The sequence below is a fragment of the Symphalangus syndactylus genome, chromosome 12, assembly GCF_028878055.3.
Source record: "Symphalangus syndactylus isolate Jambi chromosome 12, NHGRI_mSymSyn1-v2.1_pri, whole genome shotgun sequence".
Taxonomy (NCBI): domain Eukaryota; kingdom Metazoa; phylum Chordata; class Mammalia; order Primates; family Hylobatidae; genus Symphalangus; species Symphalangus syndactylus.
In genome coordinates, this window is record NC_072441.2 from 101,573,047 (window position 1) to 101,600,907 (window position 27,861).

Consider the following 27,861-nt stretch of genomic DNA (forward strand, 5'->3'; position numbering starts at 1 on the left):
AGATCTCTTCTCTATACTCTGCACTCAGAAAAGAGATCATATGTTTTCTGCTATGAAAATAATAAATGAGTTTGATGATAACAGCTGAAATGTAATGATCAGAGACTGTTCTCTGTGGCACCTCATATGATATAATAAACAACTGAATCCCTTTCAACTGTTGGAATTTGTCTGTTTCATCAAACATACATAGAACTAGTCTTAAAAGAAGTTAATACACCTAAGGGGTTTTTCTCCCCAAATGACCAGTGCTTATTTCTCACCTGATATATTGATTCACAGACAGCTATTTGTTTTATTAGAAGTTTGACATCTTCTTGACTTTTGATATAGCCTTTTGTAATACTATACATCAAGCTGAAGCGCTTTTTGATCTGCACATCTGCAATTCTTATCAGTATTGGTACTATTATCTGGAATAATGAGAAGAAGAAAAAAAAGCCTGTACATTTGATGAGGAAAAGCACCCTCTGAGGCAGAAATTCATAAAGTGTCATCTCCAGACCAGCAACAGCAGAGCCCACAAACTTGTTAGGAATGCAAAATCTCAGGTCTCACTAGAGACCTGTGGAATCAGACACTCTTGGGTGGGGCCTAGTAGTCGATGTCTTAGCAAGTCCGCCAGGTGATTCTGTGCTGACAAAAGTCAAGACCCATTCTCTAAAGAAGGTGAAGCTTAGTGAATAATTGACTCTTGCTTTAGGGGAAAGTCTCTAGCACTGCCTTTTCCCTCATTCTCTGTACCCCCAGATTTCAGAAAACCCCTAACCAGGTCTCCTAACCTGGGTCATAGTTACTCACCGAACAAATCATCTCTGTGTGCCTCAGTTTCTTCACTTGCAAAATAAAGAACTCAGGGTATCTAAGATCCTGCTTAGTTCTATACTTCTCCAATCATAAGCTACGGCAGGCTAGTGTCATGACTGAAGAGAATGGGATTTTAACTATACACTTCTCTAAATTCAAATGCAAGCTCTCCTATTCACCAGCTCTGTGACCTTGAGCAAGTTATTTAGTGACTTTGAGGACTCAGTTTCCTCATGTGTAAAATGAGGAAATAATATCTAAGTACCAGAATTCCAATAGAGGGACTCCTCAAAATCCACATAGTCACTCACACGGACAGGGGGCTTCCCACAGGGTTAAAGTCATGTCAGAGCACAGGGGCAGATGGCGAGGGACTGGGTAACAAGGGAGAAAAAAAAAGTGAACTGGGAGATGGTATCATAGTGAAGGAATTACAAGCGCACAGAAGGGAATTTTTTTTTTAAGCTGCTATTTTGCCTTTGAAACTTTGGGCAAAGGGAGAGATGTTTCAAGAGGATTTTTTCAAAGTTACGCTCTACAGTGCACTGACACTGCTTGAGCTATCCTTTAGGGCGCCTAAAGATCGCCAGTATTCTTCCACGTTTTCCAATGCAGGTTTGTTTCTTTTGAAAGCCACATTATGCTGACACTGGCTATGAGCCACCTAACTTTACATAGTGGTGAAATCTACCTCACAAGGCTATTCTATTAATTAAACCAGATAATTTATGTGAAGTGCTTTAAACAGTTCCTGGAAAATAGTGAGTGTTCAATTAAAAACCATGATAATATACTTCACTGAGATTTGTCAGAGCATGTTAGACAGAAGGGACGACTAGTTCAGAACATTGCTGCCCACACTCTAAATGGATTTGGTTTTTGTAAAGTCGCTAATTAGGCAAAACGAATCAGGCTGGTGGGATCAGGGGAAAGCAAAAAGAAGCAGCAGATAAGCTGCAAGTCTGCCTTTCTTCATGGCCCAGGATGCATTGCCCGCCTGCACAAATAACTCAAAATCTTGTGCCCAACTACCACCAGACTCCTGCAAGTTAGCTCACTGCAACCATGGCACTAACAGCACAAAGCCCTTTTCAACAGACAGCATAAACACTACCCTATAAAATCCCTAGCAAGCCTTTGCTTCTTTGCAGTTGGCTTCTTTCTTGCAGGCTGCCCGTTGTTTCCCTGGCAATGTATTTTTCTACTGTCTCTAATAAATAAATATGCCTTTCTTTATCTACAACTGTCTTGGTAAATTCTTTTACTGCCGTGCCACCAGCCCAGATAGCTGTCACTCCCCTGTGACAGTTTCCACAATAATACACTTTTAAATCTTTGTTTCATTTTAAATACTTTTCACGAAGTATTCCTTCTAAAATAATTATTTTACATTTACCTGCATACGATCTCTATATAAATACTGAACACCTAAAGAAACTTCTACCTTCCATTTTAAGTCTTTGCCTCACACAACACATCCTGATTTCTAGGGTAGTTTACATGATGGTGGAGTTACACCTTACATGAGCACCTTGCTCCAAACTCAGCTCATAAGGCAAAAAGCACATTGAATCAAAATTACCCTTTAAACCAGGTACAGTAACTCTGAATGGTCATTCTTATGAACACTAAAGTTTGGTGACACCAATGTAGAATAAATGAAGGAACAGAAAAGAAAATCTGTAAGCACAAGCTGGATAGTCAAACAATTCTGCCTTAAAGATAACTATTAAATGTTGTGGAGAATGGGGACTGGGTGGAGGAGTCTAATATGTGCATTTTACCGTCAGAGTTTATAGCAATTTTTTAATGTTAAATCTCTGTATCTAACTTCAATAAATACTAATATAATAGATTTGCTTGATGTAATAAGAATTAAACAACAACAAACCTGGCATGGCAAGTGAAATCATTTAAAGCCCCGAAGTTAAAAGCTTATGTAATGCAACTCCATTGGAAACAGAGAAAGGAGGTTTAAGAATTGAAACTGAAAGTATAAAAATCTGCCTTCAGTATCAAAACCAGAGTCATGGAATGAAGGCATAGTAATTGTTAAGGCAATTGAAGGCCACAGTAAAATTAAATTCCATAGGTAGTATCTTATGTGACTGTGGAGCTATGGAGGAAATATTTTTGTTTCTGTACAGTTTGGGAGACATGAACAAATTTTACTGAAACTTAAAGAACTTGTCTTTGGGTTACCCTGCTCCTACTGGCACCAAGATTTTCATTCATTCACTCAACAAATATTTATTAAGTGCTTACTATATGCCAGGCACTGTTCTGGAGGCAGAGGTTACATCAATGACCAAAACAGGCTGAGTTTGGTGGCTCATGCCTGTAATCCCAGCACTTTGGGAGGCTGAAACAGGAGGATTGCTGGAGCCCAGGAGCTTTAGACCAGCCTAGACAATATAGTGAGATACCATTTCTATTCAAAAATGTAAAAAGAAAGACCAAAACAAAGATCTCTACCTCATGGAGAGTACATACAATATACAGTAAAACACTGATAAGTACTGTGGGGAAAAAATTAAAGTTGAGCAGGTAGAGGAGAATCAGGAGGATGAGGTAGAAATTGAGGGTGTGAAGGGTGGGTTGCCAGTTGACATAGGCTGGTCAGGAGAGGCCTCTGTGACAAGGTGAGATTTGAGCAATGGCTTGAAGGTGATGAGAAAGGGAACCATGCAGATACCTATTGAGAGAGTGTTCCAGAAGAGACAACTCCTGCTCTCATTTCTTTCAAAACAATGAGGTTTCTTACTCACTTAACACACAATGTAAAAAAAGAATTTTAATATTTTATTTTATTATTATTATTATTTTTTGAGACAGGGTCTGGCTCTGTCACCAGAGCCATCATTGCACTCTGTCTGACTGGCACAATCTCAGCTCACTGCAGCCTCACCTCCTGGGCTCAAGCGATCCTCCCACCTCAGCCTCCCAAGTAGCTGGGACCACAGGCATACACCATCATGCCCAGCTAATTTATTAATTTTTTGTAGCAATGAGGTCTTGCTATGTTGCCCAGGTTGTCTCAAACTTCTGGACTCAAGCAATCCACCCACCTAGGCCTCCCAAAGTGCTGGGATTACAGGTGTGAGCTACCACTCCTGGCAAATCTTAATATTTTAAAATGTGAAATCTTACCTTGAAGAGAGGAAGAAACCTAATTATTCTTAAATATCCCATTATTACTGTAAGCTGAATAAGAGCCAAGTTGTCTGGTCTCAATTTCACAAAGTATACACAAAAGATATCAATGATTCCAATAACCAGGATAAAAAATTCCAAAGTATTCCAACGTTGTTGAAAATACTTCCTTTTCAAAATTATTATCTGTATAGAAAACAAATGTCATTTCATAGCACCTATACAGTAATGTTGGGGGGAAGAAATCTATAAAATTAACAACTAAGTTCTTAACTACAAATGAGTTATATTCCAAAAGTTGAGCTTTAAGTTATTCATTTAGAATCCCCCCAAAAATTCTTTTAAATCTTCACCATTTATAATTTGATTTAAAATATATATTCTATAATAAAGCTGGAATGCCAAAGACAAGCATTAAAAATAGCAATAAACAGATTCATTGCAATACTATTAATAATAAAGTATGAAATAGTAATGCTCATAAATCACCTTTTACACATTTATACTAATAATTAACTCACATTTTATGACAAAGACCTAGCAAACCAATTCTTATTCACTTATTTATTTCTTGCATCATTACACAAAATATTTGAGGGAAACGTCCATGTCTGGATTTTCAATTCTCCTTTACCTGATCCTTGAGAATCTCTCTACTTTTATGATACTCAACTAATGTCCAATACCACGACTCATATTAATTTCACTATTAAACTTGGAAAATTCAAAAAGGTTACTAAAATTCTAGGATCTCATCAACTATCATAGCAAATGGCTGTTGGTATCAACTTACTTCAATAATATGACAAAATAGATTCAAAATACCTGAATTGCTCTTTTTATAGATTCTATTTCTATTTTAAACAGTACCTTCAATGTTGATTCTAATACATATAAAAACATAAAATAGTAGTTTATTGATATCAGTGCTGACACATTTAAATCTCTTGCCATTGGCCACAGATGTATTATCATAGGATAAATATATATCATATTTATAATCTGTCCTGTATATTCAAATTCTTCAGAAAATACTATGTGAAATATAAAAGTCAGAAATGTATTACTCCTGAAAAGAGATCAAATAAAATGTTAGATCACTTAAAAGTATAATTAGCAGCTGAAGTTCAATATTTGTTTAAACAAATCATTAAAATTAATTTGAAGACTATACATAATATAAAATAATAGTAAGCAAAAATCAAAAGCATATTTTCTATACATAAAAATCATAATGAAGAAAGGTAAAAAATACGATTTTTAAAAGTCCGTATCAGGGATGGGAAGCATTTTTAAAACTCAAGGCCACAGAACCTTGGAAACAATGCAAAGACTCATAAATAAAAACAAAAAAAACAAATAAATTTAGAGGAAAACAAATTACACATTGGATTGTTTAAAATCAAGAATGGGAAAAATATTATATTAAATAATTACTATGACATATATTTATTAAAACTTTTCATTCCATCTAATGTAGAGCATGACAAAAAGAAATCCTTTGGATATATGTCAAGGTCCTACACTTTTGATTTTTTGTATATCTCTTTAAACTTATTAAATGGAAAAAAGTAAAAAAAATTACTAGAATTTGTTATAAAAGGTTAATGCCCACTTAAAATTTAGCAGCATTAACGCCCTTGGTATGTTCTTGTTTTGGCATGTTCTATGGGTATAAAAATTATGTCTCTCTGCTCTAAAAAGTATGTAAGCTCAAAATTTATAAAACTAAGTAAAATATCTACCCCAGTTAAGTAAAATCTGTGTTTTGTGATATTTTGGAAAATTGGTTACAGGTATTATTAAGGCCATGTTGTGTTTTTCCTAATTATGGATCAACAGAATCACACAATAGAACAGATGAAATTAAATAGACCTAGATCTAGTCTACCGGTTAGCTATTTCTCACTCCTGCTGTATGTTATATCCAGAAGAATATTAAGCAGCCCACAACACACTATAACCCTCAGACACAGCAATTAAAACTTGAAGGATCCAAATATGACCATCCTTTTTCCCTTCCTGACTACTCTCTAATAGAGATGTCAATGAAGTTGCTAAAACAGAATGGAAGAAGAGAAGCAAGCACGACTCAATCAGTGAAAATAAACCATAATATCGTTTTTCTCAAATAAGGAAAATTGAGATAAGCTATTCTGACAATGTAGAAATGGTAGTATTTTCAAGTATGTTTCTATTAAAGATTCACAATACTTACTCAGGTGGAATAAAATGTATCTTTTCTTTACGATATTCCAAGAAAGTTAAAACATTTTTAAACTTTATAAGCCAACTTCTAGTTCTCATATAAGTTGAAACATCATAAATACTCATGAATCTAACAGAGAAAAATGTACATATGTGTTATAATAAAAAGCAAGTGCTATACTTTGGGTTAATATAAAAGGAAGGTGTACTAAGTATAAATTTAATATGGACCCACCAAATAAGCTCAGTCTTATGCCTCTGCATCCATCCACCTATCCATCCATGGTCATGGTACAGGAGTAGTTTTAGCATGAGACCCCTGCTGCCTCTGTTCCTGACCAGAGGTTGAGCATGAGTAAAGCTTCCCTAGACCATTTCTTTGGAGTCTGGAATCAAGCTTTCCTTTGTCATGCTGGTCTGGCCCAACCTTCTCCAAGGCCCTGAAGCCTCTAACTTTCCCAAACTTTATTCCAGGGACTGGTAAAGATCTTCCAAATAGATTACCTGGCTGCTGAAATGTTATCTATCACCCAGCCAGGATCTCCTATTATTATTGCCCCATGGCTTTGTGTTAGATCATCTATTATCTAATGTTTGCCAGGACTGTAACCAGATATTGTTATATCTCTAAGATACTGAGCTTTTCCCACCAGACTTAATTGCACTTGTCAGCACCAGCAGTTGGGTCAATTCTTCCAGAGTCTGCTCCACCCCAGGGAGCAGTCTAATGGCAGCCTCCAGGCTTCTAAACCTCTCTGTCTGGTAATTTAAAGTGAAGATAATATGAAGGCAAAATAATTATAATAGTAATTGAAGTTATATAAGTTCCCTTTCATGGATTCCCTAGTGTCTTATCTAATTACACGACAGTCCAATCTTTCTCCAGACTCCCCTAATGTCACCAAGGTCATAAAACTTTAGGGGAAAAAAAATAAACCAATAAAATAAAAAGTAGATGGAAAGATGGATGGAAGGACAGACAGATGGACAGACAGAAGATGGATAGATATAGATACGTGAAATAATAGATTGCTCAATCTGGACATTTAATTCTCATTTTATTTATTCTTCATCATATAGCCATTCAATTTTGGAAATATCAATTAAAGAAGTGTTACACTTACTTTCCTTGGATGGAGTAATAGCATTTTGCTGCACCAATTAATATCCGGGCTGCCTCTATTTCAAGAATTCCATTGTTACGCTGCTCTTCAAAGCTACTCTAAACATACATTAAATGAAGATTACAAAAGATCAAAACATAAATGGAATGTATTCTTCTTAACCCTTACATAGCCCTCACTATTATTACTGAATTCAATATATCAAAATATGCTATTACAAAAAATTATGTAGTAGGAAATAAATTTCATTCAATGCAAATGTTTAGAGAATACTCATTTTTATAAAGTACAGTCCTGAATGTTATGAGAGATAAAAAGGGTCTTAGTTTTCTAGAAAATCAAAATGTATACCACTCAGCCAGGCATGGTAGCCCACTTTGGGAGGCTGAGGCAGGGGGATCACTTGAGTCCAGGAGTTCAAGACCAGTCTGGGCAACATGGTGAAACCCCCCATCTCTACTAAAAATACAAAATTAGTGGGGCATGATGGCGCATGCCTGTAATCCCAGCTACTCAGGAGGCTAAGGCAGGAGAATCGCTTGAACCCAGGAGGCGGAGGTTGTGGTGAGCTGAGATCACGCCATTGCACTCCAGTCTGGGCAACGGAGCAAGACTCCATCTCAAAAAAAAAAAAAAAAATATATATATATATATATATATATATATATATATATATATATATACACACACATATATATATACACATATTATATATACAACTCAAAGAGTTTACTTCAGTAATATAAATAACATCAGTAGCATCATCTTTCTACAGCAGAACAGAGAATGCAAAGTATTAATTCTAAGTGTAACTAATCATTTCAGCCCCACAAAGAACTATCAAAAGAAAAAGAGAGGCTGTATTGTTGTGTCAATCCTCCTCCTAAAATAGTAGAAAAATTATAGCTTCTACATGACACTGACATTACATTCAGAGGTTAGCGTTACCTCCTGGAACTGCTGCCTGTGTTTGCTCACATACTGACCATACACTTTGCCTATCCATTGTTTAGAAATGTTGACTCCAACCACTACTGCATTTAACATATTTTCTCAAGTCTTAAAATTCGAGGGATGATAGTAATTTCAGGAAAGGAGAGAATTCACACCACTTATATCTCAAGACAATTCTCATTCACTCATTAGGTCCTTTTCCAGAAGATAGAAAAATGATCCACCAGTAACAGCTTTGATAAAGGATATGCGAATTCTGAAGCTGCCTTCCAAACAGTATGGGGCAATGGCCAGGCTCTCTCTACTCTGAGGGCTACTGGAGCACTTAGTGGATTTCCCCACATTGTAAGCCTCCGTGATGGCCCTGGTAGGATGTCCACTGTGAGAAAAGTATGTCCCAGAAGCTCAGTCCTGAGGCCTACCTCCAGTGTTTACACTTGTAGTGTTTCTGGCCCTGCCCATCAAGAAGTAGGCCTGGATCAAGAAAATTATGATTTACTAATATGATGGATTGTTTATTTATTCATTCACCCTTTAAACAAATGTTTATTAAATGCCTACTCTATTCCAAGCCCTGTTTTAGGGCAATGGAGGTATAGTCCAAGGCTTTAAGGGGTTCACAATCTAATGAGGCAGGGGAAAAGTTAGATGCATATATGATAAAACAGGAAATTAAGGGGATAACATTCAGCACAGGGTGTTAATCAAACTTGATGTAGAGACGGGATCAGAGGGAGTTTCTCTTGGAAGAGATGATACCTCAATTGAGTTTTAAGGAGAAGTACAATTATCCAGATGAAGAATGGTGGTGGGGCAAGCAGAGTGAAGAAAGAGGTAGGCAGAGGGTGGCATCTCTAGTGCACATACAGAGGTGAGAAACAGTATGCTGAGTGCAGTAAAAAACAAGTTGTGGGGCAGAGCATCAGTTAGAGAAACAGTCAGAGGCCAGATTTTAAAATACCTTGTATATTGTGCTTTGACTTAATTTCACAGGTAAACTTTTCTTGGAATGTGATACGCACATTCTGTGAGATACTCCTTCAACCCCAATCCCTGAAAACTATGCAGGGCAGGGGAAAGGGTAAGGAAATGTTGCATTCAATAGTCCCTCTTGGAGAATCTCAATGTATAACAGCATATTTAAAATTCTGAAGAATTCTACAAGAAGTTCTAAAAGAAACCCATTTAACTTTATTTAAGCCACCATTTCCCAAACTAATTTGAGCATTGAAACTTCTTTTTTCATGCAGTTTCTATTAGCATGCCATGGAACAAGTGTTCTTTGAAACTCACAATGGAAAATGTAGGCACTGAGGAGTGATTTAGGGTTTTAAGCACGAAGGAGGTATAGTCACATGTCTTTTAGTAAGTCACTGTAACTTGAGAATGGAAATATTGGAGACAAGGGGACCAATTGAAAGTTATCATCTGGACAAGAGATTATGACGGCCTAAATTAATATTCACAAGGATGGAAAGGGGTGTATTTGACAAATATTTAGAAGGTAAGATTGATAGAGCTTGGAGAACGATAGAGGAAGAGGACTGACTCCAGCAACCAATGGTCTAATTCACTAACAGCTGGAATATAACAGTAGGCTTGGGATGAGTTCAATATGGATTTGAGGTAGAGTGAAAGGAGAAGCTGTCTAGCCACCACTGGATTCATGAGTCTAAAGAGCTGGTGTTGAAAGGTATGGAAGGAAGATTATAGATTTGTAGAGCATCTATGCCTAGTGTTAAAATCATGAGCGTAGCTGGGACTAAAGAAGGAGAGACTATAAAGTAAGAACAGTGGACAGAGTTAATTGTCCTGAGGTGCACCAACATTAAAGGGTTAAAAAGAGTTCATAGAGGAGACTGACAAGGAAAGGGGTCATAAACACAGGAAGAATGCCAGAGTAGAAGGTACTCTTAGGAAAGCTATTCAAAAATAGCATGCAGCAAGTCCTTCCATGGGATTGTTGGTTTAAAAAAGCAAACGTGGTAGATCATTATAACAATGACTGCAGTGTGTCATGCCTCCCTGTGTCCATGCCCATGCCCACTTTGCAATTGGCATCGCTGTTTCCCCATTAAGAGGTGTAATCTACTTTTCTACTCATTGACTCTGGACTGGCTTTGTGATTTGCTTTAACTAATAAAATGGGGGTAAAAGTGACATTGTTCAGGCTCCAGAGCCTGGAACTTAAGAGGCTTTGTGGCTTCCCCTCTCACCCTGTTGGAACCCAGAGACCACGCTGTGAAGAAGCCCAGTCCAGCCAACTATAGAGAATAGGCCATAGAGGGGAGAAACAAAGCACCCTGGAAGACAACTAGCATCAGCTGCCAAACCTGAGAGTGAGGACATCCTGGACCCTCCAACCATAGCTGATCTAGGAAATGACCACAGGCATAAGAGTGATCCAAAGTGAGACCAACAATAGAATCACCCAGATTGCCAACACACAGAACCATGAGAAATAATAAATCATTGTTTTAAGCCACAAAGTTCTGGGTTGCTTGGTTAAAGAGCAGAAGCTGACTAAAACAGGAAAAATCAATATCAATTGTGGAGAGCCTCCAGAAATTAAAACGTATTGCATTAGCCTTGGAACTGGGTGGTGGGCAGAGGGTAGGGGGGCAGTGAGAAGACTGTTAGTGGAAGCTGGAAGAGCAGTGGGGAAACTGCAGCAGGAGGCTGGAGGGAGGCAGCCATGCTATCAAAAGGTAGTACCACTGGCCAGGCTGTCACCTGAGGCACCTTGGAAGACAAAAAATGTACCTCATGAATCTGCTAAGAGGATTTCTAGATTTCTAATATTCCAGGAATATTAAAAGTACTGCTTTTTGTTAGCTTCATATGATAAGGTAGAGAAAGACAGAGACAGGGATAAACCAAGGAGAAATAGTTCAGTCTTAAAGCAGAATTTAGACAAAATATAGAAGCTGTGATTTGCCAGCTTGGAAACTAAACGTGTTTCTCGTCTGTGGTTTCTACAGCTGGCAAAGATCTAAGAGTAAAGACCAAAACATGCCAAATTGTAAAGACCATCGATGATGAGAAGAAACTGCATCAACTAAAGGGCAAAATAACCAGCTAACATCATAATGACAGGATCAAATTCACACATAACAATATTAACCTTAAATGTAAATGGGCTAAATGCCCCAATTAAAAGACACAGACTGGCAAATTGGATAGTCAAGACCCATCAGTGTGCTGTACTCAGGAGACTCATCTCACATGTAGAAACATACATATGCTCAAAATAAAGGGATGGAGGAAGATCTACCAACCAAATGGAAAGCAAAAAAAAGTAGGGGTTGCAATCCTAGTCTCTGATAAAACAGACTTTAAAACAACAAAGATCAAAAGAGACAAAGAAGGCCATTACATAATGGTAAACGGATCAATTCAACAAGAAGCACTAACTATCCTAAATATATATGCACTCAATACAGGAGCACCCAGATTCATAAAGCAAGTCCTTAGAGACCTACAATGAGACTGAGAATCCCACACAATAATAATGGGAGACTTTAACACCCCACCGTCAATATTAGACAGATCAACAAGACAGAAGGTTAACAAGGATATCCAGGACTTGAACTCAGCTCTGCACCAAGTGGACCTAATAGACATCTACAGAATTCTCCACCCCAAATCAACAGAATATATGTTCTCCTCAGCACCACATCACACTTATTCCAAAATTGACCACATAGTTGGAAGTAAAACACTTCTTAGCAAATGTAAAAGAACAGAAATCAAAACAAACTGTCTCTCAGACCACAGTGCAATCAAATTAGAACTCAGGATTAAGAAACTCACTCAAAACTGCACAACCACATGGAAACTGAACAACCAGCTCCTGAATGGCTACTGGTTAAATAACAAAATGAAGGCAGAAATAAAGATGTTCTTTGAAACCAATGAGAACAAAGACACAACATACCAGAATCTCTGGGACACATTTAAAGCAGCGTGTAGAGGAAAATTTATAGCACTATGTGCCCACAAGAGAAAGCAGGAAAAATCTAAAATCAATACCCTAACATCACAATTAAAAGAACTAGAGAAGCAAGAGCAAACAAATTCAAAAGTTGGTAGAAGGCAAGAAATAACTAAAATCAGAGCAGAACTGAAGGAAATAGAGACATAAAAAACCTTCAAAAAATCAATGAATCCAGGAGCCGGTTTTTTGAAAAGATCAACAAAATTGATAGACTGCTAGCAAGACTAATAAAGAAGAAAAGAGAGAAGAAGCACATAGATGCAATAAAAAATGATAAAGGGGATATCAGCACTGATCCCACAGAAATACAAACTACCATCAGAGAATACTATAAACACCTCTATGCAAATAAACTAGAAAATCTAGAAGAAACGGATAAATTCCTGGACACATACACCCTCCCAAGACTAAACCAGGAAGAAGTTGAATGGCTGAAAAGACCGATAACAGGCTCTGAAACTGAGGCAAAAATTAATAGCCTACCAACCAAAAAAAGTCCAAGACCAAACAGATTCACAGCCAAATTCTACCAGAGGTTACAAAGAGGAGCTGGTAACATTCCTTGTGAAACTATTCCAATAAATAGAAAAAGAGGGAATCCTCCCTAATTCATTTTATGAGGCCAGTGTCATCCTGATACCAAAGCCTGGAAGAGACACAACAAAAAAAGAGAATTTTAGACCAATATCCCTGATGAACATCGATGCAAAAATCCTCAATAAAATACTGGCAAACCGAATCCAGCAGCACAACAAACAGCTTATCCACCAAGATCAAGATGGCTTCATCCCTGGAATGCAAGGCTGGTTCAACATATGCAAACCAATAAACATAATCCATCACATAAACAGAACCAAAGACAAAAACCACATGATTATCTCAATAGATGCAGAAAAGGCCTTTGACAAAATTCAACAGCCCTACATGCTAAAAACTCTCAATAAACCAGGTATTGATGGGATGTATCTCAAAATAATAAAAGCTATTCATGACAAACCCACAGCAGTATCATACTCAATGGGCAAAAACTGGAAGCATTCCTTTTGAAAACTGGCACAAGACAGGGATGCTCTCTCTCACCACTCCTATTCAACATACTGTTGGAAGTTCTGGCCAGGGCAATCAGGCAAAAGAAAGAAATAAACGGTATTCAATTAAGAAAAGAGGAAGTCAAATTGTTTGCAGATGACATGATTTTATATTTAGAAAACCCCATTATCTCACCCCAGATCTCCTTAAGCTGATAAGCAACTTCAGCAAAGTCTCAGGACAAAAAATCAGTGTGCAAAAATCACAAGCATTCCTATACACCAATAACAGACAAACAGAGAACCAAATCATGAGTGAACTCCCATTCACTATTGCTACAAAGAAAATAAAATACCTAGGAATCCAACTTACAAGGGATGTGAAGGACCTCTTCAAGGAGAACGAAAAACCACTGCTCAATGAAATAAAAGAGGACAGAAACAAATGGAAGAACATTCCATGCTCATGGATAGGAGGAATCAATATCGTGAAAATGGCCATACTGCCAAAGGTAATTTATAGATTCATTGCCATCCCCATCAAGCTACCAATGACTTTCTTCACAGAATTGGAAAAAACTACTTTAAAGTTCATATGGAACCAAAACAGAGTCTGCCTTGCCAAGATAATCCTAACCAAAACAAACAAAGCTGGAGGCATCACACTACCTGACTTCAAAGTATACTACAAGGCTACAGTAACAAAAACAGCATGGTACTGGTACCAAAACAGAAGTATAGACAAATGGAACAGAACAGAGGCCCCAGAAATAACACCACACATCTACAACCATCTGATCTTTGACAAACCTGACAAAAACAAGAAATGGGGAAAGGATTCCCTATTTAATAAATGGTGCTGGGAAAACTGGCTAGCCATATGTAGAAAGCTGAAAGTGGATCCCTTCCTTACACCTTATACAAAAATTAATTCAAGATGGATTAAAGACTTAAATGTTAGACCTAAAAACCATAAAAACCCCAGAAGAAAACCTAGGCAATACCATTCAGGACATAGGCATGGGCAAGGACTTCATGACCAAAACACCAAAAGCAATGGCAACAAAAGCCAAAATTGACAAATGGGATCTAATTAAACTAAAGAGCTTCTGCACAGCAAAAGCAACTACGGTCAAAGTGAATAGACAACCTACAGAGTGGGAGAAAGTTTTTGCAATCTACCCATCTGACAAAGGGCTAATATCCAGAATCTACAAAGAACTTAAACAAATTTACAAGAAAAAAATCAAACAACCCTTTCAAAAGGTGGGCAACGGATATGAACAGACACTTCTCTAAAGAAGACATTTATGCAGCCAACAGACACATGAAAAAATGCTCACCATCATTGGTCATCAGAAAAATGCAAATCAAAACCACAATGAGATACCATCTCACACCAGTTAGAATGGTGATAATTAAAAAGTCAGGAAACAACAGGTGCTGGAGAGGATGTGGAGAATTAGGAATGCTCTTACACTGTTGGTGGGAGTGTAAACTAGTTCAACCATTGCGGAAGACAGTGTGGCAATTCCTCAAGGATCTGGAACTAGAAATACCATTTGATCCAGCAATCCAATTACTAGGTATATACCCAAAGGATTATAAATCATGCTGCTATAAAGATACATGCAAACTCTGTTTATTGAGGCATTATTCACAATAGCAAAGACTTGGAACCAACCCAAATGTCCATCAATGATAGACTGGATTAAGAAAATGTGGCACATATACACCATGGAATACTATGCAGCCATAAAAAAGGATGAGTTAATGTCCTTTGTAGGGACATGGATGAAGATGGAAACCATAATTCTGAGCAAACTATCACAAGGACAAAAAACCAAACACCACATGTTCTCACTCATCAGTGGGAATTGAACAATGTGAACACTTGGACACAGGGCGGGGAACATCACACACCAGGGCCTGTCATGGGGTAGGGAGATGGGGGAGGGATAGCATTTGGAGAAATACCTAATGTAAATGATGACTTAATGGGTGCAGCAAACCAACACGGCACATGCGTACATATGTAACAAACCTGCACATTGTGCACATGTACCCTAGAACTTAAAGTAGAATTTAAAAAAAAAGACCAAATCCAGGGTGCTGCCAGTAAAATATGGCCTCCGCTTCCAAATCAAATCAAGGGTGTGGCTGAAGGCCCTTTGTTAAGACCACCCAAAGATTCAAGGTGGTACTTCATCTACCTTCTCAACAAGACTAAAGGCCTCCTCAGACTCATATCTGCATTATCTGATACGGTCAACAGTCTACCTGAAAAGAAACCGTGAAGTGGGGCGGACTAAACCAGAGTCATTGAAAACAAACAATTTTTATGGTAATTGTGCTAGATTGGACAAAAAGGGACAGAGACAGTTCTAAGTGAATATAAACCTCCCAGTTTTCTACAGGCAGAAATCAAACTGAGAAAGCCACTTGGCTACAAGCATGGATTATTTCCTATGGAAACGGAAAGAATGGGGAGAATTGGTATGTGTGCCCAGATGGATTTCAGAATTGCCATGGACCAGTAATTTCTCAGGCCATCCCATTCTTCCCTCTCTTAAACAGTAGTGTCTGTTGATCATCACTGAATATTGGGTGTCTGGGGGGCAGATAACTTTTCTTTTTAGTTCACAGGTCTCTAGATCAAGAAGAGTCACACTTCAGGAGAGGCAACCAAGGAGCCTCTCGCCTGGATTGCAGATCATAAGATACTGGACTTTGAGTCTGGTAGCAAATAGGATGTAGCTTTTTGGGTACTTGGAAAAGGGTGAGTCTGTTTTACATGTAGGAGGGGTAGAAATATTGTGGCCAGTGGGCAAACTGTGGAACAGTAAATATGGCCACAAATTCTGTGCATGTCTTACTATTAAGAGGTTGAGTCTATTGCCCCACCCCTTGAATTGAGGCAGCCTCATTCACAAGTCTGGAAGTTAGGTACTGGCCTTTTTGCCTCAGTTTTCCTCTAGGTGGCTTCTCATTCTTCAGAGGCTAGGTCAGCTTCTTTGCACGGCAGTCTCAGGGTGGCATTCAGAGTGGGAAAAAGATAGAAGCTACAAATCTTCTCAATGCCTAGGCTCCAGAACATTCACAAAGCCACTTTTGCCATATTTTATGCTCAAAACAAATCACAAGAACAGCCCAAATTCAAGGGGTAGGATAAAGATACCACTTTTTAATAGGAGGCTCTGCAAAGAATTTGTGGCCATACGTAATTTTCTACTGTGGACGAAAGCCTTTCAAATTCTGAGAATATGTTAAACTAAGTATAGAAATGTTTAAAAGAATGAAAATAATTTCTTAAGTTAAGAAGAAATATGTTCCTCAAGCTGGAAGCAGTGGCTCACACCTGCAATCCCAGTGCTTTGGGAGGCTGAGGTGGGCAGATCACTTGAGGCCAGAAAACCCCATCTCTACTAAAAATACAAAAATTAGCTGGGCATGGTGCCAAAACCCCGTCTGTACTAAAAATACAAAAATTAGCTGGGCATGGTGGCACACACTTGTAATTCCAGCTACTAGGGAGGCTGAGGCACAAGAATCTCTTGAACCCAGGAGGCGGAGGTTGCAGTGAGTCAAGATCACGCCACTGCACTCCAGCCTGGATGACAGAGCCAGACTTTGTTTCAAAATAAATAAAATAAATAAATAAATAAATAAATAAGAAGAAATATATTCTTCAACAGAAAAAATGAAAGCAAAAAGAAGGAATTTCTATGTTAATAGAGATTTGAAGGACATATCAGTTCATTGCAATGTGTGGACTTTACTGGAGTTCAATTTGAAAACATAAACTATAAAAATAAATATTTATCACATTTCTGAGACAATTGGAAATCTTACCACTGAGTCGACATTGATGTTATTAAGGAATTATTGTTCATTTTTAAGTATAATGTTAGCATTTTATATTTTTTAAAATACTTTAAAATTTAGAGATATATACTGAAATATTTACAGATGTATGATTTGTTTCAAACTAATACATAAGATGGAGGTTAGGATGCAGCAGGTATTGGTCACATGTGGATGGTTTTTAAGGTTGGGTGATGGGTACATGAGGATTTATTACACTATTCTATCTACTTTTGCATATGTTAGGAATTCTTAATACTGACAATAAGTTTTAAAAAAACTAAAAAAGAATTCTGGTCACAATTAGTATTTTATATACATTTTATATTGAATAAAATTTGTTCTATTTGATTATAATTCCAGTTTAAAATGTACAATTTGACAAGCTGGTATAAACTTGATTTTACCAGGTAATCTTCCTATATTTATACAGAACATTTAAATACTAGTATTACAACATTTCAAGAGAATTTTTGATTCATCAGATTTATTTTAGCTTATTATATCTCTAACAGTTAAATTAGCACTTGAGAGAATTTTGTATAAATGGAACTCAGATATGTTAAATTTATAAAAGCAATTTTAAATATTTGAAAATGTTTAATTATCTAGTATGTAAATAGCACCAAACATTATTCTAAGGGCCCTCAAAAGTCACTGCTAAAATTTGTCAGACATAGAAACAGGATAATAAGGTTTGTGACTTAAACTTCAAGCCTCAGGAAGAGGGAGACTTTTTATTTTTTAACTTTAACAAAACACACATTAATTTTAACAATCAATAGACTATCAGAAGGTAAAGAAAAGTTTTCAAGTCATCTGAAAATCATATGCAAGGATCAAAGACATTGCAAGAAAAGAAATTTTAAAACATTATGTGAACAGCACCAACCATTTGTATTGCAGCTACGTGCAATCTGGCTTCTTCTATTAAAGCTTCATCTGCTGTGGATTCTGTCTTCATATCGTTATGTGAAACTTGGGAAAACTGAATCGTATCAGATGACATTTTAAAACATAAAGGGATAAAGTTAAAAATAAGTAAAAATGATTAGGAACTGGCAAATGCTACTGTCAACAAAGATTCCAATAATTCAAAGCAGAATTGCTAGAATGAAGAGCTACGTAATGTTTTTTCATATACGAAGTGTTGCCTTCAATTGTGCTAAAGTAAATATTCATTTGGGGAGATTTATATCCCAAATTCTTCTCTAAACTTATCTATATGCTTGACTGCTCTCTAAATCAGCCCAAGTTTTCTGCTTTTTATAACAGTTCTACCAGGAGAGAATTATCAGTATCTTAAGCCATTAAAAACATTATCTTGGCAGAGGCCATTGATTGGTACTCAACCAGCCAGATTGTAAAACATCCATTCTCCTGGTATTTGGCAAATAAAGCTGGATAACCAAGACCTTCTCTTTAGAGACAGAATTCAAACTCATTTCACCAAAATAGCAAAGCCAGTAACTATCTCCCCTCAGTTTTCTGACATTTAATTAGCAGAATCAGGTCTTTAACAATAGACTAAAGCAAGCGAGGCAGACCAAGGGGAGGAAAGGAAAACTACTTTTTGTCAGGTATCAACTCACAGGAATGTATTCGATCCTCGTTTTATCTTCTACTAAGGTCCAGTTAACATTTGTCAAAATTTTTTCTGTTTTAAATAAAGTTATTGTGTTCTGTACTATCTCCTGGATGTGCTGAGTGGCATTTTGCAAGGCCATTTGTCTTGGGAGGGAAAGAACACACAAACCTGTGACAAAGACAAAAGCAAAGGCTTTAATAGAGTACAGTGAGGACTGCAAGGGAAAGCAAAAAATGTTGCATGATCATGTAGTGAAATCTTGAGATCACCTGCAAACCAGAGTGGTTAGAGCAAGGACAATTTTTCATACAAAACTTCCCAGAAGATTACCCAACTATTTGTTTCTTTTTGGCTGTATAGCTCAACTTTATCTGACTCAACTGCTAAAAAATGTTTATTAGTTTCCTTGCTTTCCCTATAGCTAAAGACATGACTACTTCAATGCACCCAATCCATATTTCTCAAAGTGTAAAGGGTACAGGTGGAAGGGCTGCCTATTAAACTATGCAAATTCCTGGGTTCCACTCCATACCTACAGAATCAGATTGGCTTGAAAATTTGCATTTTTAACAAGTTCTCTAATTGTTTCTTATAATGTAGATAATAACATTTAAAGGCCAGTGCAGTAGAGATCCCTCAAGTTTAACATCTCTGTTTTCTGGCCAGTGAATCAATATGTTCAAAATTTGTAGCATTTTGTATTTTCTTGAGGTATGAACTACAAGGCTCACTTACCAAAGAGAAGAATTAAATAAGTAAACAAGCTTAGCCTACTTACTCACAATTCCATCTCAATAAAGCTGTTCTCTCCTTATAATTGCATATGAAATGTCTCTTCAAGGGTTAAATGGCTTCTAAACGTTTCAGTTTAACTTTATTTCACTCTCTATGGGACACTGCGTACAATGGAGTGATTTGAAGTTTGGGGATTCAGAGAGGTCTGTAGGGATATCCCTCTCAAGCATCAGGATCAGTTCACTGTAACCTGGAGCAAAGAGGCATCTGACTGCCTGCTGCCTTGGATTTAAAATTCCCATGGCTAAGACCACACAAGGAGAAAATGTATTCATTTGCCCAATTAGATCCCACCCATATGATGGGGCAACAGCCACTTTCCAGTTGCTCAGGGGAACTATGAGGGCATGTGGGCTACCTGGTGGCACCAGTACATCTGAATGCACTCCCAGTGTTTAAGATAATCCTGGAAGAATATGAGGAGGGACCTCTTAAAAGCATTAGACCAGGTGGAAGGAGTTGGTTTGAAACTCTGACTGATAAAACTCAACTCCGACAAGCACCTGTTAAATACATGGTATTTCTAGAAAGGATGAACATTGACTCTGAAAAGATAAAGTACTTGCTATACAATCTTTATTCCACAGTGAGTTAAAAGAAATTCTGAAGCTTGGTTAATACAACCAAAAATTTACAGAGGGGAAAAAAAGAAACAAGAGAAAAAAAGCATTGTCATGATAGTAAAATCCCTCACTGATCTCACTTTTGAATACCAGAGTAGGAGGAATCACAAGAAAGGAAGCATGAGAGAAACCCACATATTTTGTCTTAAAAAAAGAGAGTCAGCTGGGTCAGGATCTCTGGCAGTCAAAGGGATTTTGTGGGAAGGAAAGTGTGAGCAAGACTTCGGGCATCAAATTAACTTCACTCATGCTGCCTTATGAGTTTTTGCCAATCCAAGCACACCTTTTCACTGCAAACAAGAATAAACCGAGACCAGGCATGGTGGCTCACAACTATAATCTCAACACTTTGGGATGCCAGGGCAGGAGAATCCCCTGAGCCCAGGAATTCAAGACCAACCAGGGCAATATAGCCAGACCCTGTCTCTACTAAAAAAGAAATAAAAATGAGCTGGGTGTGGTGGTGCAAACCTATACTCCCGGCTATTTGGGAGGCTGAGGCAGGAGGATCACTTGAGTCCAGGAGGTCAAGGCTGCAGTGAGCCATAATCGTGCCACTGCATTGCAGCCTGGGTGACAGAGTGAGATCCTGTATCTTTTTTTATTTTTTTATTTTATTTATTTATTTATTTTTTGAGGAGTTTCACTCTGTTGCCAGGCTGGAGTGCAGTGGCGCAATCTTGGCTCACTGCAACATCCACCTCCCAGGTTCAAGTGATTCTCCTGCCTCAGCCTCCCAAGCAGCTGGGACTACAGGCATGCGCCACCATGCCCAGCTAATTTTTATATTTTTAATAGCGACGGGGTTTCACCATGTTGGCCAGGATGGTCTCGATCTCTTGACCTTGTGATCCGCCTGCCTCGGCCTTCCAAAGCGTTGAGATTACAGGCGTGAGCCACCGCACCCAGCCCTGTATCTTTTTTTTTAAATGAAGAAGGACAAACACAGCCTGGTGGGGTGGTGAGCACCTGTAGTCCCAGCTACTCTGGAGGCTGAGCCCAGGAATTTGAGACCTCCCTGGGCAAGATAGTGAGCCGTTGAAAGAGAGAGAGAGAGAAGCAAGGGAAGGGAAGAGGAGGGGAGGGGAGGGGAGGGGAGGGGAGGGGAGGGGAGGGGAGGGGAGGGGAGCAAGTCCATAACTGGGGAAAAAGGAGAACTGCCTAAAATCTGCCCCACGTGCTAGCCGCACTCAAACACTGGAGCCCTTTGCTTTGAGGTGGGCTGTCACAGGAAGTTCTGCAATAGTGTTTATGAGGCACAGTTCTAAGAATGTGCAGGACTTTCTGAAAACACCCAAGCAGAGCAGTGTTGTCTCTTATGAGTAGGACAGGATGAATATATCAGGCTACTTCCATATTTAGAACAACTCTCCTTCAACATTATCCTTCATTTGCCCTCATTAGTCCCATGCTCTACAAGAAACCTTTTGATTACCAATTTGGTTTATCAAGAAAATTGGTGTAAGAGGTGAATACTGTGATAATGGTCACAAAAATTTCAGACATAGAAATTCATCCTCATTATAAACTAGTAAATCGGACTTCTGGTTTATTGATGAATCTGTGAATGTGGTGCAGGCATGCCTTGTCTCATTCTGCTTTACCTTATTGTGCTTTGCAGATATTGCAGTTCTTACAAATTGAAGGTCTGCGGCAACCCTGCATCTAGCAAGTCTATCAGCACCATTTTTCCAACAGTATGTCCTCGCTTCATATCTGTCTGTCTACATTTTGGTAATTCTCACAATATTTCAAACTTTTTCATTATTATTATATCCATGATAGTGATATGTGATCAGTAATCTTTGATATTACTAATGTAACTGTGTTGGGGCACCACAAACCACACCCACATAGGACAATAATCAGTAAGTGTGTGTTCTGACTGCCCCTCAGACTGGCCATTTCTGCATCTCTCTCTCACTCTCTTCTTGGACCTCGCTATTCCCTGAGACACGCAATATTGAAATTAGGCCAATTAATAACCCTACAATGGCTTCTAAGTGTTCAAGTGAAAGGAAGAGTCATACATCTCTCACTTTAAATTAGAAACCAGAAATGATTGAATTTAGTGAGGAAGACAGGTTAAAAGCAGAGATAAGCCAAGCACTAGGCCTTTTGCACTAGTCAGCCAAGTTGTGAGTGGAAAGAAAAATCTCTTGAAAGAAATTAAAAGTGCTACTCTAGTGAACACACAAATGATAAGAAGGCAAAACAGCCTTATTGCTGATATGGAGAAAGATTGAGTGGTCTGAAGAGAAAATCAAACCAACACAATATTCCCTTCAGCCAAAATCTAATCTGGAGAAAGGTCCTAACTCTCTTCAGTTCTGTGAAGGTGAAGAGAGGTGAGGAAGCTGCAGAAGAAAAGTTAGGAACTAGCAGAGATTGGTTCATGAGGTTAAAGGAAAGAAGTCATCTCCATTACATAAAAGTGCAAAGTGAAGCAGCAAGTGCTGATGTAGAAGCTGCAGCAAGTTATCCAGATCTAGCTAAGATCACTGATGAAGGTGATTTTCAATGTAGATTTCAATGTAGATTCAGCAGATTTTCAATGTAGATAAACAGCCTTATATTGGAAGAGAATGCTATGGATGACTTTCATTACTAAAAAGGAAAAGCCAATGCCTAGCTTCAAAGCTTCAAAGGACAGACTAACTCTTCTTAGGGGCTAATGCAGCTTGTGACTTTAAGTTGAAGCCGATTTTTACTTACCATTCTGAAAATCCTAAGACTCTTAAGAATTAAGCTAAATGTATTCTGTCTGAGGTCTAAAAATGAAAAAACAAAGCCTGGATGACAGCATATCTCTTTACAGCATGGCTTACTAAATATTTTAAGCTCACTATTGATACCTACTGCTCAGAAAAAAAAGATTCCTTTCAAAATATTACTACTCATTGACAATACACTTGGTCATGCAAGAGCTCTGATGGAGATGGACAAGGAGTTGAATGTTGTTTCCCTGCCTGCTAGCACAACATCCATTCTGCAGCCCAAGTATCAAGGAGTCATTTTGACTTTCAAGCCTTATTATTTAATAAGCACATTTTGTAAGGCTATAGCGGTCATAGATAGTGATTCCTCTGATGGATGTAGGGAAAACCAACAAAAAACCTCATGGATAGAATTCACCATTCTAGGTGCCATTAAGAGCATTCATAATTCATAGCAGGAGGTCAAAATATCAACAATAATAGGAGTCAGGAAGAAGTTGATTTTAACCTTCATAGATGACTTTGAGGGGTTCAAGACTTCAGTGGAGGAAGTAACTGCAGATGTGGTGGAAATAGCAAGGGAACTAGAATTAGAAGTAGAGCCGGAAGATGTGACTGAATTGCTGCAATCTCAGGATAAAACTTGCATGGATGAGGAGTTGCTTCTTATGGATGAGTAAACGAAGTGCTTTCTTGATATGGCATCTACTCCTGGTGAAGATGCTGTGAACATTGTTGAAAGGACAGCAAAGGATTTAGAATATTTTATAAACTTAGTTGCTAAAGCAGTGGCAACAGGTTTTGAGAGGATTGATTCCAATTTTGAAAGAAGGTCTACTCTATGTAAAATGCTATCAAACAGCACTGCATGCTACAGAGAAATCTTTCATGAAAGGAAGAGTCAGTTGATCTGCCAAACTTCATTGTTGTCTTAAAGAAATTGCCACAGCTGCCCAATCTTCAGCAACCACCACCCTGATCTGATCAGTCAGCAGCTATCAACCCTGCACCAGCAAAGAGATTATGAATTGCTGAAGGTTCAGATGATTGTTAGCATTTTTTTTAGCAAGGAAGCATTTTTTCATTAAGGTATGTAAATAGTTTTCTTAGACACTGTGCTTTTGCATTATAATTGACTACAGTATAGTGTAAACACAACTTTTATATGTACTGGGAAACCATATAATTTGTATGACTTGCTTTATTGTGATACTTATTGCATTATTTGCTTTGTCACATGGTCTGGAATTGAACCTGCAATATCTCCAAGTTATGCCTGACATGTAAATCTCCAGTAGTCTGATCAATTTTAAATACCCAGACAAAATCGGGTCTCTGTAGCAGCAAAGCTGAGGATCAGGCCATGGCATATTGAACTATACTAAGGCTCTACTATAAGACTTTGCCTAATCTCACCCCAGTTTTCCCCTCTCCCCTTGAACCTATTGCCACCAAGTATCTTATCCTGGATTTCTCTACCGAATGTGTCTATTTGTTATTTTATTATATTTATGCATTTTATTATAAATGGCCTGAGATTCCTTTTAGAAATAACCAACTGTGGCAGAGCCTGCTGTTATCTCCCAACATCCATTCTCTTCTTCTTCCTTCTGCCAATAGAATCTCCAAGTTTTCGCTGATCATATCGCCAGCCCGGAAAGATGATATTTCCCAGCTTCCCTTGCCCATGTGTGTCCACGTGACTAAGTTCTGGCCAATGGAATGTGAGTGATAATGATATATACAGAGGGAGGCTGCTTACCCTCCATTGCCACACACCCATCCCCCACCATTTCCCCTTTCTAGTTGGTTGGATTGTAGACATGGTGATAGTGAGCAGGCTTCTACCCTGTGGACAAGAGCAGCACCCTAGGGCATGGAAAAGAAATTAAAGGAAAGGAACTTGGATTTCTAAACAACTTTGTAGAGTAGAACCATCTCACACTTCTGGACTTTTTGGTGGAGGGAAAAGAAACCCTTCTGTCTTGTTTAAGCCTCCGTTCATTTCGCTTTTGTTAAACTGGCTGAACCGATATCCCAAGTAATACAGTATCTAAATATATGAATAAATGAAAAATGAATAATTTCTAAACCAACTCCTACAGTTTCATGAGAAATGTCGCCATGATACCCAACAATAACCTGTTTGTATTATTCTCCCCAGCTAATTCATGAATGAGACACATACTTTACCTAACTTCCTGGCTGACTGAGTCATCACGTATGAATTTATTCCCATTGTCAACAATGATATTACTTGTACATAGAGTATAAACTAAAAACAAAGCACATAAATAGTTAGAACCAAAACATTAAATAAGTACTCCAAAAGCAATCATTGTTCAATTAGCCACTAACAAAATTCTATTAATATCTTAATCCACATTTTAAAATCCTGTTTCTGATAAGTCAGTTAAGGCAAAAAGGCGGTTTTGTGGACATTGCCTGAACATACTACACTGGGGCAGACATTAATTTTCAATCTGAACGAGGAAAACAATAGACTGGAGATTCTATGCTAAGGACACTGAGGGAGGAGCTCTCCCCAGTTGCCACTCCTGGCAGCAGTCATGCAAAGACAGCACGGTGGTAGCCATCTCAGGCATGGCTGTGGAACCTGCAGGGTGGGGAGAAAGCCCAGCAACCACAGGTGGTGGTGACCGTGGGCAGCAGAGGGATGTGTGTCTGCCATCAGCATTTGCTACGGCTGTACCAGAGGCTCTGAAGGAGAAGGCAGGAGCTGTGGTGGGGCCTGGAGAGGTGCTGTGCGGAAGGAGAAAGATAACATTTGTAGGCCATGACTTTGCCATTTCTTAGCCATGTGATTGGGGGGCAGTTAATTTAACCACCACTCAGAGCCACAGCATCCTTCACTGAAAAGAGGAATTAATAGTAATTTCTCCTCCAGTGTCTCTCACACTTGACTAATAACAACAATCACCTGAAGTGCTTGTTAAACATACTGACTCCCGCTGTGGGTTGTGATTCTGTAGGTCTAGGGTGGGATTCTTAACACCAGACAGAATTAAGAAACACTGTAAAATGATGCCCAGGTGCTAGTTAACTTCTCATTGACTTGGTTTTAGGCCAATTCTTTGCATAAAAGAAAATCAGAGGAGCTGTAATGTTGATTATTTTACTTTTCTTTTGGAGCATGGAAAGAACCAAAGTCTTTGCAAAACCACTGATTATTTGAACTCAAAATTCATGCCCAGATCAGGCCCACAGATATAAATCCTCAGAAAAAAAATGTGGTGAGGAATAGGAATATGATACTCCATCAAAAATAGCACTTCCTGTTTGGGGAGTTAGGGCACCTGAGGTCTTTCCCTCTCATGCTACATACAGAAGGCTACTCTCTTTGATTGGATTTCTCCACATGCAAGATGGAGAGGTCAATAGTTGCTCCCAAAAAGAAGGTATTAAATAAATACTGTACTCCTTGGGCCTTCGGGGCAGGAGCAAAATAGTAAAGAGAAGTTCTAGGATGGAAATTAGACAATAGCAACAAACTCTGTACATCTACCTCCAGATTCCTTGGTAGGTGAGTCAGTGCTCTTGAGCTCATATCATTCAAGCGGTTTTCCCCCTCCCAGAAACAGATCTGGGGTTCATCTGATTAGGAGGTAATGAGAGGCTGATCCTGAAGATTTCTAGCAGTTTCTGGAAACTTCTCTAGCTAGCTCATAGTGCTGTCACAAATGACAAGGTGCACGGCGAGCAGATGCACTGGGCTCTTTGAATCTTGCCTGGAATGTCAGATGCAGCCACCACCAGATTCCCCAGAAATCTACCAGCTAACCCATGGGGAAAGGCTTTGAGAAAGAGTGGAAAGGAAACCAAGTTTTGTTTTGTGCTACAGATAATGGAGTCTTTGCCCAGAACTTTTCGAGAAATAAATTTTTTAAAATTAGCCCTAAAGACATAAACCTAACTAGATCCTTAATTTAAAAATGTATAAAATCTTTTTTATCTTGGCATACTTAACTAGCATTTCAGTTTTTGTTCTAAGAACTATAAGGATTAGAATGCTCTTGACAAGGGTATCGTTTTTTCATGCTTTCTGACAGCTATTGAAAAATTGCATTTGGACCCGGGCCTGGTGGCTCACGTCTGTAATCCCAGCACTTTGAGTGGAGGCCGAGACAGGTGGATCACCTGAGGCCAAGAGTTCGAGACCAGCCTGGCCAACATGGCGAAATCCTGTCTCTACTAAAAATAACAAATAATAATAATAATAATCCAGATGTGTTTGTGCACGCCCGTAATCCCAGCTACTTGGGAGGCTGAGGCATGAGAATTGCTTAAACCTGGGAGACGGAGGTTGCAGTGAGCCAAGATCGCACCACTGCACTCCAGCCTGGGTGACAGAGTGAAATCTTGTCTCAAAAAAATAAAAGAAAAGAAAACAGCATGTGTGTGTTCAATAACATTTATTGAGCATTTATTAAGTGTCTGGTATTTTGTTGAGCATCATCTCAATTCTCAACTGAAAACTGAAGCTCAGCAAGGCTGGGGAACTTCCTCAAGATCACCCAGCCTGTGAATGGTGGAGTCCAGATCAGAGCTCAAGTTTATCTAATACCACATCCATAACTACTCCATGACTATTGGTCCCTTTCACATTCTCAACATAAATAACGTTCTGCTCTGTTCCTTTCTACTTAAAAGAATGCATTTTAAAAATCTAATTCAAAGCTGGTTAACTTTATTACTGAGTTCTGACAAGTGGGCAAGACAAGTAAAAATGATAAATATGAATAATCATGAGACATGATCTTTCCTACCATTTGCGGTACTTCCACTTTTCGTTCAGCGAGATTATAAACATCAGGAGCCCAGAGTAAATTAAAAACTCCTTTAATTCCAGACCACATGATTACAACTCCCCATCGCCAATTATATTCATAACTTGAATGCATCAAAATAGGGCTCACTAACAAAATAGTAAGCAACCTGTGGAGAGAGAAACATTAAAAATAAATCACACCTTGTTTATTAAT

The 27,861-nt window shown here is 38.4% G+C and overlaps 1 protein-coding gene and 1 long non-coding RNA gene across 6 annotated transcripts in view; one reads left to right on the forward strand and one right to left on the reverse strand.

Annotated features, from left to right (window-relative positions):
- LOC134734566 (uncharacterized) overlaps nt 1-27,861 on the forward strand; it is a 129,815-nt gene that overhangs the window by 34,296 nt on the left and 67,658 nt on the right. For 2 of the 5 annotated variants that reach the window (XR_010117657.1, XR_010117653.1), the window contains exons 3-4: nt 21,763-21,875; nt 24,479-24,582. This is a non-coding gene — a long non-coding RNA (uncharacterized lncRNA). The remainder of the gene's footprint in view (nt 1-21,762; nt 21,876-24,478; nt 24,583-27,861) is intronic. The other 3 variants (XR_010117655.1, XR_010117654.1, XR_010117656.1) reach the window with 3 other exon arrangements.
- The window catches only part of SLC9C2 (solute carrier family 9 member C2 (putative)), a 103,692-nt gene that overhangs the window by 29,142 nt on the left and 46,689 nt on the right, over nt 1-27,861 (reverse strand). The window contains exons 10-18 of the mRNA XM_063627325.1: nt 27,646-27,814; nt 25,052-25,133; nt 18,728-18,891; nt 18,028-18,123; nt 7,293-7,390; nt 6,179-6,298; nt 4,831-5,029; nt 3,958-4,146; nt 264-413 (exon numbers count right to left, since the gene is read on the reverse strand). Coding sequence (XP_063483395.1) covers nt 264-413; nt 3,958-4,146; nt 4,831-5,029; nt 6,179-6,298; nt 7,293-7,390; nt 18,028-18,123; nt 18,728-18,891; nt 25,052-25,133; nt 27,646-27,814 — 1,267 coding nt within the window. The remainder of the gene's footprint in view (nt 1-263; nt 414-3,957; nt 4,147-4,830; nt 5,030-6,178; nt 6,299-7,292; nt 7,391-18,027; nt 18,124-18,727; nt 18,892-25,051; nt 25,134-27,645; nt 27,815-27,861) is intronic.